The sequence below is a fragment of the Vipera ursinii genome, assembly GCF_947247035.1.
Source record: "Vipera ursinii genome assembly, chromosome: 1".
Lineage (NCBI taxonomy): Eukaryota > Metazoa > Chordata > Lepidosauria > Squamata > Viperidae > Vipera > Vipera ursinii.
In genome coordinates, this window is record NC_139512.1 from 286,876,080 (window position 1) to 286,899,071 (window position 22,992).

Genomic DNA, 22,992 nt, shown 5'->3' on the forward strand with positions numbered 1-22,992 from the left:
GAGATGGAAGTATAACAGGGTGCTGTTTCTATTATGGCAATATGATGCATGATTTTATTGATACTTAAAATTTAATCAGTTTGTATTCTGCTTTATTCAAAAAGTAACTCTAGGTAGCTTATAGAATATAGCTAAAATAACAATACAATCATAAACAGTAATTTCACAGACATCAGGGGAAGACCAAAACAAGATCCACTAACAATTTAAAAATATAATCTAATTTATCAAGGGAACTCATATCATAGTCCATCTAACCTATTGCCTGTTTGAAGAGCCAGATGTTGGCAGCTCCACATGTACTCCTGATTATAATTCAGTATGATGTCCATCTTGCTAATTATCAAGAGAATCATGTTAGGCTAGGCAGGTGCTGAAATGTACTAGATAAGTGTACCATTTCAGTAAATAAGCACAGTTAGCTGAGCCTGGATGGACTCATTCAGAATGTCTTTGCCACCTACTGCCATCCTAGACAACAGATTGGACACAATAATATGCTAGTAATTTCCTTACAGGATTATGGCAATGCATAAAACTAGTGCTGCACTTGAATACAGCCTGGAAGCTTCAAATATTGCTGAATGCAGGGTAGCTAACAGAAGTTAAATGGAGTGGCCAGGTTGAATTGTATTACAGTGATTGATGGTGCTGCACTGCAATAAGTACTTGTTTTCAAGCTCAATGAAAGGTGCTTATTTTCAAAGACTAATGGCTGGTAAGCAAGAACTTGAGGAAAGCATCTCCCTATATCACTCTGCCCTTTCACTTTGGGATCTGGCGATTTCCCTCCTTCAAAATTGGACTACGAGGAAACAACAGGCATTCCTTGCTTTGCCCCATAAGAAGCTGCCCCAGAGAAATGCATTTGACATTTTTAAAAGATTTTGTCTTCTCTTTCTTCCATTTACACCTCAAGAAGGCAAACATATCTAACGTCTATTTTCCTCACAACAACCCTGTGAGTTGAATTGGGCTAAAAGAAAGTGACTGGCTCAGCCATCCCGCTGGTATTTCATACCTAAGATTGGACTAGAACTCAAGTCTCCTGGTTTCTAGGCCAACACCTTAACCACCACACCAAACTTACTTTTGGGTTGTTTTGTTTTTGGGAGAAGGGAACATTGGGGTTATGGTACACTTTGGAAGCCAAAAGCATCCAAATATTCTGAATTTCTAAGTAATGCAAAGCAATATTACAATTGGGATTAGGTCTTCTCTTGGTCACTTATCGTATTATTATTTAAATGTATTGGCCACCCAACTCCAGTGGACTCTGGGTGGCCAATAGCATCCCTACCATTTGACTGGGCTGTAATGCTATAGTAGCACACGTGAAATTACTAACAGTATCACGTATCAGTCAGAAAAAGACTCGGACTCAAATCCATCGGACACGATTTCTAGATTCAACAAATGACCAGTCAAGTCTACCTTCCCCCTTTGGTGCCACCCAAGCAGAAAACCTTTAGATTTCCTCGGGGCTTAAATTTAATTGAACTGTTTTAATTGTTTTTAATTTTTTGTATTCATGGTTTTAACTGCCCTGTAAACCGCCCGGAGTCCTACGGGAATAGGGCGGTAGACAAATCCAATAAAATAAATAAAATAAATAAATAAAACGCAGTAAGCAGCAGAAAGCTTTGCCTAACGGGTTTCTACCTGTCACGTGGCTTTACGACAACACTGCTAATCGGTTTGCGGAGCTTTTTTTTTTTTTTTTTGCATCCCACCTCGGGTCTCCTCCCTAAGGGATGGACCGCTCCGTCGAAGGCCGGCCACGCTCGCCCCCTGCCCGTCCCTCTCGTCCTCTTCCTCCGCTGCACGTCAACATGCAGTTCTTCTCTGCGCCTGGCGCGCGTCTGTCTTCCACGCCTTCGGCGCGCCAGGGTGTGGAGGGAGTGGTTTTGGAAGCGCGCGCGCGGGCGCGCGCCAGCGAGCGAGCCAACGAACGGCCAGAGAGCGGCGCTGCGCTTCAGGTTTGCTTTTGCAGGGAAGAGCCGGCTGCGGATCACCTGCAGTAGTGGGGGAGCCACCGGGAGCTCCACCCCCGCAGTCCCTTTAATCGCAGCCCTCTCTTCCCTCCCCACTTTAGTTCTTCCCCAGGCACTTGCACGAAGGAAGCCGGGCTGAGCTGCCGTTCTGCTGCAGAGAGGGAGTTGACACGTTCGAGCGGATTGGGGCTTAGTCGACCGGCTCCGGGAGGCTCTCACTTTCTTTTCCCTACTAAAGGTCCAGCTCGGCGTGGGAGCCTCTCGCTCGGCTGCAGCCAGCGGTTTCCCCCCCCCCGTCCTCCCCCGCCTCCTTCTGCTTCCCTCCCGCAGGGGTGCCCTAATCCTCCTGCTGCCCCACACCGCCGGCCGACAAGGGGAACCGGAGGCAGCAGCGCCCGAGAGGCGAAAAGAAGAGAGCGGGAGAGCGCCATGGCTGAAGCGGGCGAAGGGGAAGACGAGATACAGTTCCTGCGAACTGTAAGCCCTTCGCTTCTCTTTTCCTTTGGGCTTCGCGTTCCCCTCGCCTTAGTGCGGGGAGCGCATTGTTGGTAGGCTGGGATTGAGGGTCCGGGGCTTAGGAGCAGATGGCTCGGGCACCAAGCATTGCTAAGCAGGGAGACTCGGCGCCGAGGTTGGGATGGTGGTGGGTGGTGGTGGTGGTGGTGGTGGTGGAGGGAGGGGAGACCAGGCAGTGATCTCGGGGTGCTGCATTGGAGAGTTGATGAATTAAGGCCAACGCTCTGGCTCAGCTCGGGAATTCCTGGGGAGACGGGCGTTTGGCGAGGCGGGGATGCTGAGGAACTGCAAACGTCCCCTTCTCCCTTTCCCTCCCCCCCCCGGCTGTCGACAATATTGTGGGAGGGGTCTGTAAGCAGAAACCTGGCGAGGAGTTGATGGCCCCTGCCGTCCCCTGGTCTAAAAGAGTGAGCAGTGGCGGATGGGCTACACAATATTCAGAAACAAAACACGGTGTCTTAAATCAGGTGTAAGGATCCCGTAGAGCAGCGTTTTCCAACCTTAGGAACTTGAAGATGCGTGGACTTCAACTCCCAGAATTCCCCAGCCAGCTATGCTGGCTGGGGAATTCTGGGAGTTGAAGTCCACGCATCTTCAAGTTCCTAAGGTTGGGAAACGCTGCCGTAGAGTTAACACCCCGGGGCGATGCTTTGAGAATGGGGCATTTTTTTCCCCCCAATGGGCTTCTGAAATAGATCTCTCTCTCTCTTTCTCTCTCTCTGGATAAAAGGGCAGTCGGATGCTTGCCCTTGCTTCCCCGTCGAGAAACCCTGCACCGCGTATATAATAGTTCAACTATTTAGTTATAGAAAACTTACAAACATTACATTTAATTTTATAGTGGATACCCACTTTCTTTAAATCAATCGAGATATTTGAAATGAACTATTTAAATTTTAAATAATGAATATACATGCAACTATTTAGAAAACAAAATCAGACCAGTGATTATATTATGATAAAAGGACCTGAGTCACAAATCTGAATCTTGGATATCTACAGTTCACCACATGCATTAAAAAAAAGAAACAGAGATGACAATAAAGAACTGGGGGTTTTGCCTTGGACGGCCTCCGCTCTCAAGTGAGGGTAGCGGGATGGGACTTAGCAGGGCGCTGCACCGACTCTTTTTCTTCTCGCGCTGAGGTCTCGGTCACTTCTTGGGACGCTTCCAGTGATCCAACTAGTCCTTTATTTTGCAGTCGTCCTGCCTGGCGCATGGGATTTTATCAGGGATTTCTAAGACGCCTTGGTTCATTCCCTTCCACAAGGGGAAAAAAAAACCCATTAAAGAGCGAGAAACAGAAAACAGCTTGCACAATGCCTTTTTTCCCCCTTCTCATTCCTCAGTGCTTTACTGTTAAAACAACCCTGTGAAAATATATGGCAGCTGCCCAAGAGCAGATCGCTTAATATTGGACTCCAGCTGAATGTATTTCCTTGGATATTCTTCTCCTTCTCCCTCCCCCCCACCCCAAACAAAATTGTTCTATGTACTGCAGATATTTTACCAAGCAGCGATGCTGAGCCAAAAGCTGCAACAATACCTCATCTTCTGACAAAAGCAAATAAAAGAAGGGGTTAAAAAGGAGACTTTCAGATTTTGTGTATGAGGAGTTTGGATTCTTCAACTGAAAGCATTTGAAATGAATGAACCACAAACAGTCCTGTGTTGGGACTGCAGTTATTCTTATTGTAGCATATGCCTTTAAATAATATCGGTTTTTGTAAAAAAAACATCACAGGTGATTTTTTTGATGTCTGTAAATTTAACAAATTGGTAGAAACATGTTTTAGAAGGTATGCAAATATATAGTTTTGGAATTTATTAGAGTCATTAGAAATTTGGGGTGCTTTTAGAAGGAGATGCCCTAGTATAATAGTATGACTAGATTCAGCTGTTTCACCTTTTTGTCCTTGATAAGTTTTTTTGGGTGTGTGTGTATGTGTGTGAGAGAGTGTGTGTTAAATAACAAAAAACAGGGAGAAAATGAACAATTTACAAGTGGAAGATGAAGTAATCTGGATCTCTGTAAAAATCCCTGCATGAACTAATGTGATTATTCAATTCAATTCCCATCGAAGCACCTTGTGTAATAATATTGCATTTGTTATGTAATAAGATCTGATCATAACAAGTGGGTGTGGGGAAACTATGAAGAAGGAGACCCCCCCCTTCAAAGCTGTCTTAATGGTAGTTGGATTTTCTCAAGATATTGCAGTAATTGGAGGTACTAATAAAACAATTCTTGTTAGCTTGATCATGGGGCTATTTTTCTTAAGTGCTTCTACAGTCATTGTATGATGTCAACAGAATGGATATCAGACTAAAAAGTTTTCTGAAGCTATGACTTCCTGAGAAATTTGCTGAACACATAGAAAAAATGTAGGATGAGCTGTGTTTCCTACTACTTTAATTTGCCGAAATGTTCTAGAAAGTTCATGCAATAACTGGTGTCTTGCAGGTTTCAGTATAAGTAGAATATTCCTGATGTGGAGTTACAATATTTGAATTTGGTGGGGGAGGAATAAGGTGGTCCTGTTCAAGTCACAGCTAATGGCTTGAACATATAAAGTAATGTTCTAAGTGATAGCACTTGAGAATAAAAGCATGTTACATAAACTACCATTCAGATTATGCATATTTTGCTAGAAATAAAGGGTTAGAAATCCTAGCCAGGGATTATTGTTTTAAAATCCTCAGACTGTTTTCATTGGAAATGTTAATGACCTTGAAGAGGGCAAATTATAAACACTGGGAAGATTTTGATATAGAATATCCAGGGCTGTATAAAAAGTAAATTCCAAAAAGATATGGAACAACTGCTGGTTTATTTCCTTTCTTTAGCCTTGCCATTTATTTTTGTGTCCCATTAATTCTTTGAAATATATCAGGAAAATAATGCTTAATAATATTTTAAATCAGCATGTGGACAACACTGCAATAGAATATGATTTGTTTCTATTTCTCTTTGTATATTTTAAAATTCCAAATCTATGATTTAATTTTAGGAGCTTTGGTTAATCACCTGCTTTTCAATTTTAGTTTAGTTTAGTTTACCTTTGGCCATTTTTATTTTTAAGCCATAACCCTGTTCTGGTTAAAAATCTTTTAGGTCACATAAGTGAATATGAATTTCAAAATACAGAATGTTTGCTACTCATAAAAGAGTGATACTAAATTTGTGTGAACAAATTTAATTATTATGCAAGATTTAGAAATATTTTATTCTATAATGTTCTCACTTTTACCTAGACATGCAATTAAATGTCCAAGCAGAATCTACATTTTGAAGTGTTATAATGTTTACCTGTTTTTTCCCCTCTACTTTTTCACCAGTTGGCTTGTAAAATAGATAAAAGTCTTAAAATTACTTTTGTACATTTTGTATACTTTATGTATATTAAAGAATATTACTTGAAAAATACTCATTCAGTATTTGTAAATTCTATCCCATGTATATAGTACATATATTCATTTTGTGTTATGGAGGAGTTGATTTACTCTATTGTTCTCTGTCTCGGCCTCTGATTTCCCCCAGTTCTTTATTGTCATCTGTTTCTTTTTTTAATGCATGTGGTGAACTGTAGATATCCAAGATTCAGATTTGTGACTCAGATCCTTTTATCATAATATAATCACTGGTCTGATTTTGTTTTCTAAATAGTTGCATGTATATTCATTATTTAAAATTTAAATAGTTCATTTAAAATATCTCGATTGATTTAAAGAAAGTGGGTATCCACTATAAAATTAAATGTAATGTTTGTAAGTTTTCTATAACTAAATAGTTGAACTATTATATACGTTTCTTTCATGACCTGCTTTAGAATGTTTAAAGCGTTATTTTTGCTTAACATAGCCATACCAAATTGGTTGCTTAAAACTTATACATTTTAAATTCAGTAGGAGGGGAAGAAATTAGTATAGTTCACATTTGTTCAGTTTTGCAGTTTTAAACCTGTATATAAATAAAATTTATATACAAATTTGAAATTATTTAAATATTTTAATATAATATTGCAATATTAGAATCTGTAAGAATTACGTTAGAAGAAAATGTTTACAAAAATGTTAAACAACACTAAAATAATGTGCATAAAAGTACAAGTTACACAAACTTAATTTTAAGTCAAATAAAAGCTCTAAAATTGACAAATGTGCACATTTCTATGCATTAGTTAAGAACATTATTGAATCTATAATACTTAACCAAGTTGTGTGACCAGTAAAACAGAATGCTGGTATGCATTATTACTCCCATCTTCCTTGAATCCCTGCACGCTTATGTAATTGTAGCCAGAAGATTAAGGAGTTCTCTAGAATAAGTTTCAGGAAAAGAGGAATATACCCTCCTTTGTGCGAGTTGGAATCCTGCTTGTGTAATATAGTTAGGATTGCATGTAATTTGAAATTTATATTTTAATTTGAGTATCTGTGCTTTTTCTGACGATTGAGGGAGTGATGCAGAAAAATAATACTGCTAGTGCCTTTGTAATAACTATATATTTATTGTTAAAAAATAAACCATAGTTTCAGAATCAAGCTTATTTAAATAATTTTCTTTCTCTTTATTAATAAAATAAATAGCTTACAGGCTCTATAATGTATAACATGAAGTAACTCTTAACATATTAAGTAATTTTTCAGATATGTTTATTTTACTTACCGTATTTTCCAAAATGAACTGATAAATTGTCACTGTTGGTATGAACTTTGAAGTTTACTTATTTATAATTTAGATTTCTAAGGCTATTAGAGTGAAATTCTCCTACAGATACAGAGCGGTCTATATTGTATTTTGTGAGAAAAGCTATACTGATATGTGTTCTGTAAGTGAACCCTTCTGGAAAATACTACACAGATCTTTGGAAAGTCTGTCAAACTGCTAATATAACACAGCCTTTACGGTGACACTGCTGAAGAGATTATCCATGTAGTGTATCTGAGAATCGTCTAGTGCGTAAGTCCTGGATAAAGTGATTTGTGTATACTAATTAAATTGTGTTTTACTTTTGTTCTGTGTGAAAGACAATCCCAGTTGTTTTGTTGCATTTTGACCATATTTTCTTTAAAACATTTTTAAGAGCATTGGTTTTATCGCTTGATCTTTCCTACTTAACCAAAACACATGCAACAGAAACAACTTCAGTAGTTAAATTGGTCTTGTGTGCAGGACATTTGTGGGTCAAGTGAAGGTATGAGGATGTTTTTCAAATACCTATAGTAATTAGTAGGATGGAGGAGTTAATTTATTGTAGTCTCAAGATTTTTTAACTTGAACTCTTATCCCACAGTGAATTTCTATAATTGACACCAGTTCTGTGATAATGTCTTGGAGCCTGTGACATCACTGAGGCTTGTTTCAGATTCCTATTTTGGATATGCCCACTTAGATTTCATTGTATCACTGTTGATCTCAGATACCCCAAAATATATTTCTTAAAAGTGCATTCCCAGTCACTCAAATTTGCCCACTCATGCTAAAATCTTAAGGGACAAGAGAATCATCTGCATTACTTTATATAGCTTATGAATCTTTCAGAGTTCCATGTTTTTCTAAACAGATTTCCTCTACAAATTCAGACTCATCTGTGTTGAATGGAACATTAGAACCATCACTGAGGACAACAATTAGAATTTTAAACCTTATTCTAGCCAAAGTGATAATAATACTGAAGATAATTAAATAGAGGAATGAAGATGCAAGAATCAACTTAAGTGTAATATTTGGCCCCTTCTATAAAACATATTTATTTAGAAGCAAAAAACTGATTTCTTTCATGTCATTAATGATCTTTCATCAAAGTGTTGTTTAATGTTTCAGTCAAATATACTTGTAACAGTCATTGCTTTGCTAACATGTTTAACATTTAATAAGTTTTTAAAAGGCTATTGTTTGATCAGGAACTACTTTATAATTTATGATCATAAAAATTTAAAGGAAAATGAACACCAGGCAGGCTAAGCATTTGATGATACTTGGATTTGTACTGTTGTGTGCATTTCTATGTTTCTATCTGTAAAAATATATCTGAATTCCACTTTGTTCAAAATAGGTTTTTGTCAAAGTGCTTCAGACAGCACACCTGATTGTTTTTATACTAAGAACCGTAGTGTGGAATTATTGTGCATCATTCATTCAGATTAACTGGATGTCTACACAGTTTAATAATTTGTAATGCTCACTTGTTTCCCAGTGCTTCTGTACATTTCATAGACATGCTAGTCTTTCAGACAACAATAAAGCAATACCAAAATCTTACAAAATGCCCTTAATGGCTGTCTATTTTTTTCAAAGTAAGAGAAAACTAGTAAGCCTATCCTAAAATAGTACAAAAAACGTTTTGGGAGTGGATCTAACTTTTTTTAATCGGTCTTTTAATAAGCATCAGAATAATATTCTGGTTATATTTTTAGAGTATGACTGAAATGCTGTTTAAATGAATGTGTACAAACCAGTCTATCTCAGCCTGGTTCTTTCCATACTGGTATGATTTGCATTTTACCCTAGTAACCTTTATAATTTAGAAATGTATAATATAGTTACATAAGTTGAAACACCAAAAATGTAGGCAGTGAGTCCAGGGATAACTAATAGGATGTTAATGGTGGACTTCCAACAAAAGGAATCAATAAAAACAGATTTGTGATGCAACAGTACATCCAGATTTGCTGATTTACTATTGTGAATTATAGAGATTGTATCCAGCTGACTAAACAGAAGCTGCCAGAGTGACAATAGAAGAAATGAAAGACAACCAGTTCTAGGGAACAATTTCATCAAGCAAGGAAATAAGAGAGTTCTGCTAGAGGTTTGGTAGTGGAATTTGGCAGAAGGGTTTAAAGGGAGGTGTTAATGCCCAAAAAGAATGAAATCTATATATGCAACAAAATGCAAACTCACTACTGTGAGAAAAAGTAAAATTGGAGTAATAGGTTGCTATACTTGTACTAAAAAAAGACCCTGATAGACAGAGAAAACAGTTTGCTATATGGAAGATAACCAATAGAGGAGTAAGGCAAGTGATGAGAGCTATAATTATAAATAAGAGATTTAGAAGAATTTTTTTCAGTAGAAGAATTGAGAAACAGATTTTGGATTCTCAAACAGAAGCAACTTTAAGTCTCTCAAGGAGACAAACATGACCAAGAGGCAATACAGTGGAGTGGCAGAAGAGAGTAGAATGAGTACAATTGCTACATACAAGAAGTTAAAGAGGAATGTTGTAGAAGCTGATGCTTGATTGCTGCAAGTAATAGGAATGTGTGTCAGAGGATCTGCCAGTTTATGAGGTGTCTTACCCGTTTAGATTCAGTAATTCATGTCCAGTGAAAAGTATATGATAAATAATATGTCTGCATATTCTCTAATCCAGACATCCTTAGCCCCTGATTCCCATTTGTGATCTAAATATAGGCAAAGTTGGTACAGCAACTCCAAGCATCATCTTGTGGGATTGGAGCCCTATTGGAATAAGAAATATATTAAGTGTATTAAGTTCTATTAAACCACTCAATGGCAAATTATCCATTTATAAGATTAATAGCTTTCATTGTTAATTCACAATATGGGAATAAAACAAGATGAGCTTAAAAAATTTGTACAGGAAGGTAAATATGATTATGCTGGTATGTCAATTTGGAATACAACAAAGCAACTTCTTAAAAAATAACAATCAACTGAGTTGGATTTGCACAGTGTATTTCATTTACAAAGAAATTCAAGGGAATGAACTTGCTGATATGCTTCAGAGCATTTAGACAGAAGTAAATGAAACAAGGAATAAAAGCACTATTATTATTGATGTCCACCACTAGCACTTAGTAAAGATAAAATATGATCAAACCTTTCCAAAATAAAGCTTTCAAAGAACTTTATTTGAAATGGGATGGGAATGTTTAATGATTTTGATGTTTGTTGGGAGAGGAACTCCACCAAATAAGAACCATTCAGATAATTGAAGCACAGTCCTTTTCAATATTGCTGACATTTTTTCTTCTTGTAAAATGTAGAAAGATACAGCAGTACTTAGAAAAGGTGGGAACTTTGGAAGAAAGTGATGTGATGCTGTATTTCTACATTTCAAGAGAAATTAAAGTTGAGTATAATCAAATGAAATGTCCATATTGTGATCTTCAGGAAAATGAATCTTGATAAAAGAACAATTAGTAGGATTCTGTGATGGAAAAAAGTAATGGCTAAAGGAGTCCAAGGTAGGTGGATGTTCCTAAAAGTTTATAAATGCAAATTCAATAAGAGGAAAAAAAAGAATATAACAAAAGAACCTACTGCGGCTACATAAGAAGCTTACTAAAATTCTGAAGTTTATATTATGAGATTGAAAGTAACTAACAAAGATAACTAACAAAGAGTACTTAGAAGTAGTCCAGATTTGTGGAGATGGTGTCAAAAAAATCTAAAGCCTGGAATGATCTGAGGTTGACAATGGACAAGAAGAGGGGATTTATCAGATAAATTTAAAACAAGAAAAAATATGTGAGTTGCTCAGTGAAGATGGTAAAAGTAACAGGGAACAGAGAAAAGGCAAAATTATTTTGGCTCTACCATCTGTAAAAAGAGGCTATATAGTATGGACAACAGTAATAAGCTGAAGAAGAGGTAGAACCTTTGATAGAATCAAAGGGAAAGCTTACTGATTCTAAATAATATGAAGTTTCCAGGGCAAGTTATTTCCCTTCAGTGCATCTTAGGACATTGATGAATAGAATAGGAATAGGAATAGGAATAGGAATAGGAATAGAATAGGTTGATTGTCCAAGGAATTTCTGTCTGGTGCATAAGCTCTCAATGTACATACAAAACAACAAAGTAACAATCATAATTACAAAGGATAATAATCATAATATTGATACCAATAGAGAAGGTGGTGGAATAGATTATAAGGATAAAGTAATATAGCTGTGCTACATAGTAATATACTTAGAAGACAGAACTATGGAAATAAAGTGTTCAACTGAGCTATGGCATGAGGAAAAAAACTGTCTCTGTGTCTAGTTGCTTTGGCATTCAATGCTCTGTAGCGGTGTCCCAAGTGGAGGAGTTGAAATAGTTTATGTCCAGGATGTGAAGGGTCTATAGATATCTCCTCAGCTTCTTTCTGACCTGCGCAGTATGTAGGTCCTCAATGGAAGGTAGGCTGGAATGTGCAAATGCGATGGTGGAGCGTTATCTCCAGAGCTACGTCTCATATCAGCAGAAGAATTGGGTCGACCTGCCATTTGCAGAAGTGGCATACAACAACGCGGTGCACAGTAGCACCGGGTTTGCCCCCTTCAGGGTGGTGCACAGCCTGGACTTCGTCCCAATCCCTGAGTACAACCAAGGGGACCCTTCGCCCTGCCAGCCACAAGAGTGGATAACACACATTGTGTGTGGTAACGTAAAAAGGGCTTTGGCAAAAGCAGAGGAAAGCACAAAAGCACAGGCTGACAAGAAATGAAGGCCCCAAAAACCTCTCTGGGTGGACGACCAGGTGTATCTCTCAACAAAACGCTCTCTACATGGGGCTGCCCTTGAGGACCACTCGGAGGCTTCAGCTGGTGCAGAATGCAGCCGCGCGAGTAGTGTTGGGGGTTTCCCGATACTCCCATGTTACACCTCTGCTCCGTGAGCTGCATTGGCTGCCAGTTGCCTTCCGGGTGAGATTCAAGGTGCTGGTAATGACCTTTAAAGCCCTACATGGCATGGGTCCGGATTACCTACGGCAGCACCTGCTGCTGGCGTCAACCTCCCTCCGTCCAGTGCACTCCCACAGAGTGGGCCTCCTCAGGGTGCCTCCGATCAGAGAATGTCGATTGGTGGCCCCCAGGGGGAGGGCGTTCTCTGTGGGCGCGCCAGACCTATGGAACCGCTTGCCGGTTGAGCTCCGGACGGCCCCTGACCGCTTCTTCCGACGCGATCTAAAAACTTATTTATTTGAACAATCCGGCCTGGTCTGATGGGGTTGGGGTTTGGATTTGGTTTTAACATTGTTTTAATCATCGTTTTATATTGGGCATAATTATTTAATTCTTTTTTAACTTTTGTATGTATATTTCGATATTTATTGCCCTGTACACCGCCCTCAGTCCTTCGGGAGGGCGGTATAAAAATTTAATAAATATAAATATATAATATATAATATAAAATACCTACGGCTGAGGGTGCCCTGCAAAAAGTTAGGTCCCAAGTACCTGGGGCCCTTCTGGGTCACACAGGTCATTAACCAGGTGACTGTATGGCTACAACTGCCCCGGTTCCTGGAGAAGATACACCCAGTGTTTTATTGTAGCCTGTTTCAATAGTTCTTTTTGCAGATCTAACTATCTGTTGAAGTCTGTACCTGTCTTGTGTGGATGCTGTACCAAACCAGACAGTACAAATGTCTGGATGTACAAATGACAGATTCAATATTTCCCCTGTAGAACTGTATCAGTAGCTCCTTGGGCATTCTGAACTTCCTGAGTTGTCAAATTAACAAATGACTAGAGGAGGGTAAATGTTTCCTCAAAACAAAAAAAGAAGCTACGAGCAGTTAAAGACCAGTAAATCTGACATCTGTAATTAGGAAGATCCTAGAGCCATTCATAAATATTGATCTTGAGAAGAATGTAGTTATTATTAGAAGTTGGTATGAATATGTTAAGAATAATCTTGTCAGACTTATGTTTTGTTCAGGCAGCTTCCTTAGTAGATAGAATGATTCGGAATAATTGATCTTAAGAAAGCATTTGATAAAGTATTCCATAAGGATCTGTTTAATTGTAGTTGCATTTATATAAATATGATTTTGGAAAATTTTGCCTGGTTCCTTCAAAGGCTGTTTGCATGTGCATAGTCTGGCACTATATCCAGTAGGATTGCCAGTGAAGCATTCTGTAGCGGTTATGCAAAGATACACAGAATTGACAGTCTTGTGACTTGAAGCAATAATATTTTATCCAGTGGTGTCTGCCAAAGGGATGTAAAGAGATTCAGTCTGATAAAAATAGGATGGCAGTGCAAATTTCACATCTTTTCTACATGTGTCAAGCATCACACATACATTCCCCAAAGGAGCAGTGTGTTTTACTATTAAGATTCTGAGGATGCTGCTAATTACTTCCTGGGTACATTTACAGTAATTAGTACTCCCTGAGTTTAGATAATGGTTACTTTTTTCAGATGCCACAGACCCACAGTTTTGTAGGCCATTTATTGATTATGGGGAAAGTGATACTAGTTCACCAACCCTTTCATATTACCTTTGTAACTTCCCCTCCTCCAGATTTTTAAAACATTAATTATTTCAAATCATGTATACACATTGTTGGAACTTAAGAAACTGAGCTCATCTCAGTTTCTGTCTTGTTTTTCTTCAAAAGTAATATTAAAACTGTTCACATTGTGTGAATGGAAACAATCCTAGATTTGAATGGAAACAATCCTAGGATTTTTTTCACCTTGATGCCTTACATTGGCTTTTATTAGCTGAAGCTTATTTCTCTATGAATTTGGGGATAGAAATGGCATTCTTAGTAAAATGTGCATTTGTGTTATATGGATAGGATTTTCCATTGATTTGTTTGGCTTAGTAGTGGTCTCTCTGGTGAACTTATTTGGAATTTTGAGAGATTTGTTGGCAGAGTCACAAGTGGATGTCACAGGTGATGCCAAAAGACAAGAAATTATCTCCAGGATTAGATTATAAAACAAAGGTCCAAAACTTATACAATGCCTTTATAGCAGATCTTTTTTTCTTACCTACTTTCAAACCACATAAGATCCACCTAACTAAATCACTTATTTCTCTATATAGGAACAGTTCCATGCCATCAACATTTATACCCTGCCAACTTTCCCTTTCCCATACCTATTCACACGGCAATTTCTGAGTACTTTCCTCATCTTTACAAAATGTCTAATTATTAAAGAAATAATTTGAAGTAATATGCTATTTTCTGCCATTTAGTAAAATGTGTTTTCCCCTACAACGGGTATTTAAAGAGGAAAACATGTATTTGGAATGAAAATTATTTTAACAGCTGGTTTTTGCCTACCTTGGAATTTTTTAAAAAGTGAGTAATTTTCAAAAGCTGGAAACCCAAACCTTGTTGGACTTCCAAAGGGCTTTAAAGACATGGCTCTTCATTGGGGACACTGAGGATTGATCTACTATCAGTGTATGGTGCAGGTAGTAGATGTTTCTTGTTTATATTATTTTAAATTTTTTGTTGCTGTTTGGAATTAAGTGACACCCAAGACATGTACAACCACTTGTTCAGGACTGGATTCACTTAGTGAGGCATTGATAACTGCTAGGATCCAACCTCGTGTAACCTCCCGAGAGGCATAGACCAGCCAGGAGGGACATGGGTCCAACAAACACGTGGCGGCACTTAATTTCCCCATGATCCTGTCCACTTTATCCGGAGTCACAGGATCAAACTCTTCCCAAATGTTCTCGGCCAAACTCATCGTTTTCCTCTCGTCAGATACTGCCCAGTCAGAGTCCAGACCATAGTTATTACTATGTAAAGAGGAAGATGATAATAAATTGACCTCACCAATACATGGAGCAAATGTTGGTGGTAAAAATAACCAGAATAATTAAGAGATAGCTTTTGAAAGATTTCATGGAACATAGAATAATAGAGTTGGAAGGAACCTTGAAAGTCTTCTAGTCCAACCCTCTGCTTGAGCAGGAGACCCTATACTATTTCACATAAATGGTTGTCCAATCACTTGATGGAGATGTGATGGAGCACCCACAACTTTTGAAGGCAACTGTTCCATTGATTGATTGCTGTCACCGTTACGAAATTTCTCCTTAATTTTAGGTTGCTTCTCTCTGGTTAGTTTGCCTCCATTATTTTTTGTCTTGCCTTTTGGTGCTTTGGAAAATAGTTAGATCCCTTTGTCAGCAGCCCCTCAAATATTGGAACACTGGTAGCATATCCCCCCCTAGTTCTTCTTTTTATTAGACTAGACATTCCCATTTCCTGTAATTGTTCTTCATGTATTTTAGCCTTCAGCCCCCTAATCATTCTTATTGGTCTTCTCTGCACTCTTTCCAGTCTCAATATATATATTATATGATGTAATTCTGTGGTCAAGTAGTAATAGAACAGACATCAGAGATGTGTTGATACACAGGTAGGAAATTAGATACAAAATCACGGAAGAGGATCTTAAAAATGAGGTACTGAATAATATTGACATGGGGGAAAAAGAATAAGGCCAAGAGCTGAATCTGAGTGATATCATTACTAAGTAGAAGAGATAAAGAGGGGGAAAAGTAACAAAAATTATAACTGAGATAGGAATTGCATCTTAGGAAATGGACCCTATAAAACTCTTAACAGAATAAAAAGTTAATAATAAATAGGAGGAAAAGATAGACAATTTTACTTCTACATTTTCTTATAATTGCTGAAAATATTTTATAATAGAATTTCAATTAGTGACTTATTTTCCTTTCCACATGCAACTCCATTATAATACATAGAGAATATTGAATCTTATCATAATGAAAGATACATACTGTAATATCTCTGGTTAAAAATGAAAAGCTTTAGTGCAGTGGTTTTCAGTGGGGGGGGGGCCTCAATGTCGTCCAAAGGAGTCTGTGAAGGCTTGAAGAAAGGTTCTGATTTAAATCTTGGGGGTCCATGGCCATGGTCTGTGTCCACAAAAGGTATTTAAAGGGCCACCATGGTGGAGAAAAGGTTCAGAACTACTGGTTTAGGTAAATGTCTAAAAACTTCATATATTTGGGGATTATTATTTCCAGATTACCAAAACAATATGAGCAAAGAACCATAATTGTATCTATTCAAAAGCACTACTATATAGTTATTGGATGAAAATGGCACACTTCTACTTTGAAAATGCATTTCAAGAACTTTTGTCCGCAGGGCTTAAATTTTAAAAATATAATTGTAGTAGATTTGAAATTTCTAGAAAAGTATGCTGCCTTCTAATTCAACTAAATTACCATTTCAATGCTTCATATTGATTGATGTATAATCTATGCTGTGTTTAAGAATTAGATAATACATCACCAAATTTTTCTTCTGAAAGTTTCCCATCTCTTCTAAAATTGTGTTCACTCACTGTATGATGGAGTTAATTTTCCTGTTTTAAAGTTGACCTGCAAAAGAACAGCAGTCCAGTGAACATTCTGCTTTTTTAATATCTTGTGAAAAGAACCATTAGAATTCATAATAAAAAGACAGCAACAAAAGCTTGGATGCTTTCATATAGAATTGTAAATCCTACTTTACGTTATATTCTGTCAGTATTTATTATAATTTACTTGAGATAGAAGATAGTTCATCTAAGTTTTGAATTTTGAGAAATAAAAAATTGATTTCTATATAAATCTGCTTTATGCTATAGCAATAAAATATGTACAGTAGGCTACAAGACACAGCTGGAGAGTTCTTTCTCTTTTTATTGATCTAATGCGAATAGTTATTGCTGTAATAATAATCTCCATTGCTTTTTTTAATAGCTAGAATGAATGCAAAAAAATGAACAAAAGATTTTTGAAACTAATAAAATTCTGTCAGAGCCAGTAGGGTGCAAAACTACTTGAGAACTTTGGATTGTATAAATATATATTCTTTGATCTCCACTAATCGTCTGGTGATTATATTAAGTTCCTGGCTTGGCAACTAACAGAGAAAAAAAGAAGGGTCTAATGCTTCTGATAGTAGTTAAATTTAAAATTTAAAAATTATTAAAAAGTTTGGTTAATAAACTGGATCGGTGTTGTAGCTGATGCGGGCACTGACGCTATCTGTGGTTATACCAGAGATGAAACTGAAACTTGAGTTTTGAAAGCAGAAATAAACTCTGATCATAAATCTTGAAGCTAATAAACTCATGCTACTTGAAAGAACTCACAGGTAATATTGACACGGACATATAAATATAAATGACAAATCAGTACTGACTTCACACATAATTCTAAGTTTCATTTTTAAAGTATGATTGGTTGAATATATCCATGGATTACTGTAAACTAAAAAGAAGACATGTTGTGCTTTAGTATTTTTTTTACCAGGGTAATGGTTAGGCATGCAGCAATAATGGAATTTGCTTAAAATGGAAGAGAAACTTGGGAGCTAGAAATATAATCTTTATACTTTAATTCAGATATTTTTAAAATAGAAAGTTTATGTCTAGATTGCTCTCTAGATATTCCTGAAATATCTGAACCCCCCTCTCCCCAAAGTATATAAGCAATGTTAAGATGCGCATTCCTAATTATTTTTATTATGAAATTCTAAAGTAATTTCCAAACAAATTTATACGATCCAATTAGAAAGTCATTTGGTCCTGCTTAAGCAACCAGCTTACTTTGCCTGGGTGCAGTGGTGGTTAAAAGAAGAAATAGGATCCCTCCAGTCCTGGTAATTCCTGTGTTACTCATTGTTTTAAATGCAACTTAATATAAGGAATGGGAAATTAATTTTGCTTGGATCTTCTCCCATCCACATCATTTTCCTTTTGTAATATTTGTGTTTTTATGGCAACCTGTGGGGTAGAGATTACTTTGTTAATAGTCTGGCATAAGCTATTCTGGGAGTCTTTGGTCTAGGGTAGGATAAACATGGTTTGCTTTATTTATATATTAAACTGCATGCACATTGATGTTTCCATATAAATAATATAAATAAGAATCATCACTGTATTGGACTTCCGGTGGCTCCGCGGCGACGGAGGGAGCCTTCCCGGGCTGCCCGCGGCTCAGCTGGTGTTTTTTCGCCCGAAACAGCGCCGATCAGCTGTTCGGGCGAATCTGAAGCCCCCTCCTCGGGAGAAGAGGAGGGGGTGAGCCCCCAGGTGGGGGTTGAGTTCTCCGGGGCCGCCTGAGCTTGGAGCTTGGGCGGCTGAAGGATTGAACTCCCCCGTAGCCTGGGCTGCTCCCAGCTGGCTAGCGTCTCTGCTCCGGACTTCATGGAGCAGAGCCAGGCGTCTGCGACCATCCCTGCTTGAAGGAGAGACTATGAAAGGGAAAGAGCAGGCAGAGCAGTACAAGAGGGAAAGATGAAGAGATGAAGAAGATTTTATTTTACTCTCAAGCTTGATGGACTTTGCTTAAAACTTAAAGTGAAAGTGCGTCACAATTGTAAGTAAAAGATGGCGGCTAAACCTCCCCCTAGAACTTTTCGGAGTGCTGGAAATTCTCCGGTGCAACAACAATCATTGCTGCAGGCGTTGCATTCTCCTGATGTATTGACATCGAAGGATCTTGAAAAACATACCCAGTTAATTTTGGAGTCAATGGGTGTTAAATTTCTACAGATGGAGGAGAAATTGGAGAAATTGGAGCAGAGAATGGAAGAAAGGATGGAACAGAAACTTAGAGAAATGAAGGTAGACATTTTGTCCTCAGTGCAAAAAGTTGCTAAATGTGTGGAGGTGCTGGATGATCAAGTGCAAGATTTGATTCAAAAGAATGCTTTATTAGAAGCAAAAGTATTGGAAATTGAAGATTTAAAAGACAAAATCGACAGTGAACAGAGCTTGGCCCAATTTTACCAGATGCAGTTTGCTGTGAGAATTAGAGGCCTAAAAGAGAATATTAAGGAAGATTTAAAGCAGCTGGTTTCTGAGGCTTTTGAGGGAGTATTGAACCATCCAGCATCTGAATTAAAACAAGGTATGGACAAAGTGTTTCGTGTGAATTCGTGGATTGCTAAACAGAGAAAGTTGCCTAGAGATGTGGTGGTTTATTTTGTAAAAAGGGAAATTAGAGATGAAGTTATACAAGCTGCCTACGATACCAAAGTTGTGATTGCTGGTCAACAAGTTTTGGTTCTAAAAGAAATTCCTCCAAAGATTTTAAAGAGAAGGAAGGATTTTATATTTCTTGTGCAAGAGCTCAAGCAAAGAGATATAAGGTTCAGATGGGAGATCCCAGCTGGGTTGAGCTTCATGTATGATGGCAAAAGGTACTGTTTGAGTAATGTGAAGCAAGCGCATGATTTTTATAATAATGTCTTGAAAGTAACCCCATCAACACTTCTGGAAGCTGCAGAGGGATCTGGAGAAGGAGAACATCAAGAGGATGAAGATGCACAGATAGACGAGAAGGGTACAGGAGGAGTTCAAGCTGCAACTCTTTTGGATGATCTTAGAGAACAGAGGGTGACGCGTGCTGCCTTAAAACGCTCAAAAAAGGAAAAAAAATAAGACCAGTAGAAATCTATGGAACTTCCACAAAATATTTATAGTTAAGTGGTAGTTGTGTTTTTAAAAAAAAAAAAAAAAAAAAGTTTTGGGATGCTATGTATGGTAATAGATTTTTTTTTTTTTAATTTGGAATTAATGGACAACTTACTACAGAGGAAGAGGAAGAAAGTTTTGTGGGTTAATGTGGGTTAATTTGTGTAAGAACTATTTATTAATGTGCAAATGAGAATATGTTAAGGTAATAGTGAATTGTGGAAGAACATAGATGGGAATGATGCTAGTTTTCTTTTATTTTAGTTTTTTATATATATTTAGTATTATTAAGGATTGGTTTACTATATACAAGCTAGAGAGTGATGGATTTTAGAGTTTATAATTGTTAGTATATGATTGTTTATGATTGCCTTTTAGATATATACCTTGTATTTTGCTCTGGGAAGTCGGGGGGGGGAGGGGGGAGGAGGGGAAGTGGAGGGGGGGAGGTAGGGGAGGGAGGAGGGGGAGGGGGAGGGGGGGAGAATAAAAAAAAATAAAATAAAATAAAATAAAGATAAAAATAAAGAATCATCACTGTATTAAGTATATTTTAATTTTAATTTAATTTAATAACATTTATATACCGCCCTTCTCCCTGAGGACTCAGGGCGGTTCACAGGGCAGAATAAAATAGGAAATACAAACATTAAAAAACAGATTAAACAATTGCCCTAGTTAAAAACAACATAAATACAACGTTAAAAACCCCCAGAAAAATTAAAAAACGAAAGATAAAACAACCCCAACACTCCCCCTCAGGCTAGGCCGGCTTGTACAAACAAAAATGTCTTGAGGTCGCGGCGAAAGGAGCGAAGATCGGGCGCCGTCCGGAGCTCTACCGGCAGCTGATTCCACAGCTCCGGAGCGCCCACAGAGAAGGATCTCCCCCTGGGGGCCAAATTGGAGATAACCAATTTGTTAAACTGGAGATGCATATGGAGAAATACTAATGGGGAGATTAGTACAATATTTGTGTTTCTGTGTGTGTGTGTGTTTTCTATTCATATACTTACCTGTAAACTAAAAGACTTATTAACAGCTGGATAGAATATGAATAGAGCACTGGTCTTTGACATGGTAGACCTGGCTGGTACCTACCTTACCAGTAGGGGACCCTGAGCAAACTCCAATTAACACTTCACCTGCCTACCTCAAGGATGAGAAGGACACAAATTAAGAGAGTCATGCTGGCTTGCATATTGCATGAATTAACAAGAGGTTGGGGAACCAGGACAATCTGATGATAAGTGAAAGACAACACTGCAAGTCAACTCAAGACAGCTTGCACAGGTGGCTGTCAAGTATGGCATATATCAACGCGATTCATATTTCCGCTGCTGTTCTGCATAGGCTAGAGTTCCCTCAGCCAAATAATCTCAAGGACTGGATATTCATAAAAGCTCAAGAGGGGATCTATCCCATCAGTCATCTCTATGTGGATGACATCAAGCTGTATGCTAAAAATGAATGAGACATTGACTCCCTGATCCACTGAAGGATTCACAATGAGAACATTGGAATATTATTTGGATTAGAGAAGTGTTGCCGAATGGTAGTAAAGAGAGAGAAGGTAGTTAAGATAGTTGGAGTGGACCTATATGTCATAGCAGACATACAGACCAAATACAAATATCTTGGTATTCCCCAATCATAGAAACCATGATGAGGCAAGAAGAAAGCAACATTCAAGAAAAATCAAAAGATAAGATTGGTCCCGAAGAACTAGCTCAGTGGGAAGAACAAGTTCCATGCCATCAGCATGTATACCCTGTCAATCATAGGATACTATAGGTATAGTGAGCAAGCAAAAGGAGGACATAGAGACTGCGGAAGTAAGGACTTGGAAGATCCTTACAATATAATTAGGTTCCCACCCTATATCCAAAACCCAGACACTATACACCAGCTGGAAAGATGGTGGTGGTGTCTGGTAAATGGCAAACCCACTATCCTTGATGAAATCAAGAACATCCAGAACTACATAAGTAAGCCAGCACTCAGTAATGAGCTGCTGAGAAAATGCCTGAGGCAGCAGCAAAGATGGGCGAAAGATCAAGCAGAGGAAGTGCCATGGCAAGGCAACACCCTTCATGGGATGTAGCATTGACAGGTAGAAAAAGTGGATGACACTGAGAAATCCTACCAGTGAGTGGGGAAGGGCTGGACTAAAAGACAGCACTGGGGCATTGATCATAGCAGCACAAAAGTAAGCACTAAGTACCAGATCCATAGATGCATAGGTTTACCACACTAGACAGGATCTGAGATGCAGACTGTGCAGAGAGACTCAAAGACACTTCAACACATAATGGCAGGTTGTAAGATGCACGCAGGAACATCATACAGAATATTAAATGGTACAACCACATAGCTGGCATTTTGTACAGCGTATGGGATAGACCCTCCTGAGTCCAAATAGGAGATTACAGGTTCTGTGGGACTTCCATATTCAGACAAGCAGGTACTGGCTAAGAATCAAGGAGCAGAAGATAGTGGGGCTAATAGATGTAGCAGTGCCAAGTGATAGAAACATCATGAATGAAGATTATGAGAAGCTGAAGAAGTACCAGGGTCTGACGGAGGAACTAGAGAAGATGTGGAAAGTAAAGGCCAAAGTGATCCAAGTAATGATAGGAGCATTCTGGGCTGTGACTTCTAATCTGAGAGAGTGGCACCAGCAGATCCCAGAAACATCATCAAAGCACTGTCTAGAAGAGTTCAGTGCTAGGAATAGATAAAGTGCTGTGTAGAACTCTTAAACTCCCAGGCCTCTGGTAGAGGACCTGAGATTGGGGAAGGCACATATCACCATAAGGGTGAAGCTTTTGTTTTTTACTCGCTTGTAAACTATCAGATCTTTATTAGGGTCATTATCCATTATGCAATATTAATTTTTATTTATTTTTGTTCTTTTTCCCCCTTCCCCCCAGCATATCATTTTTGAAAGGCTGACTCTAAATTTACTCTATAAAGGTTATCAATATGTAACAAAATAATAAATAAAACTAAGGTGCTTATATGTTTTTGATGCATATAAATAGATTTGGAACCCATTTGATTGTTTTATGATTAGTTATGTGAGAAAAATAAAACATATAGAACAATAGGGAATCATACTAGAAAGGCCATTTAGTCCAGCATTATGTTTCCATTGTGACTAATAGCAATAGTAATAGCAATAGCACTTAGACTTATATACTGCTTCGTGGTACTTTACAGCCCTCCCTAAGCAGCTTACAGCATATTGCCCCCAACAA

General features: G+C 38.1%; 1 protein-coding gene across 1 annotated transcript in view; it reads left to right on the forward strand.

Moving 5' to 3' along the window:
* The first annotated feature begins 2,010 nt into the window (after window positions 1-2,010).
* Window positions 2,011-22,992, forward strand: part of RYR2 (ryanodine receptor 2) — a 329,037-nt gene continuing 308,055 nt past the window's right edge. The window contains exon 1 of the mRNA XM_083349904.1: window positions 2,011-2,471. Coding sequence (XP_083206030.1) covers window positions 2,424-2,471 — 48 coding nt within the window. The 5' untranslated portion in view covers window positions 2,011-2,423. The remainder of the gene's footprint in view (window positions 2,472-22,992) is intronic.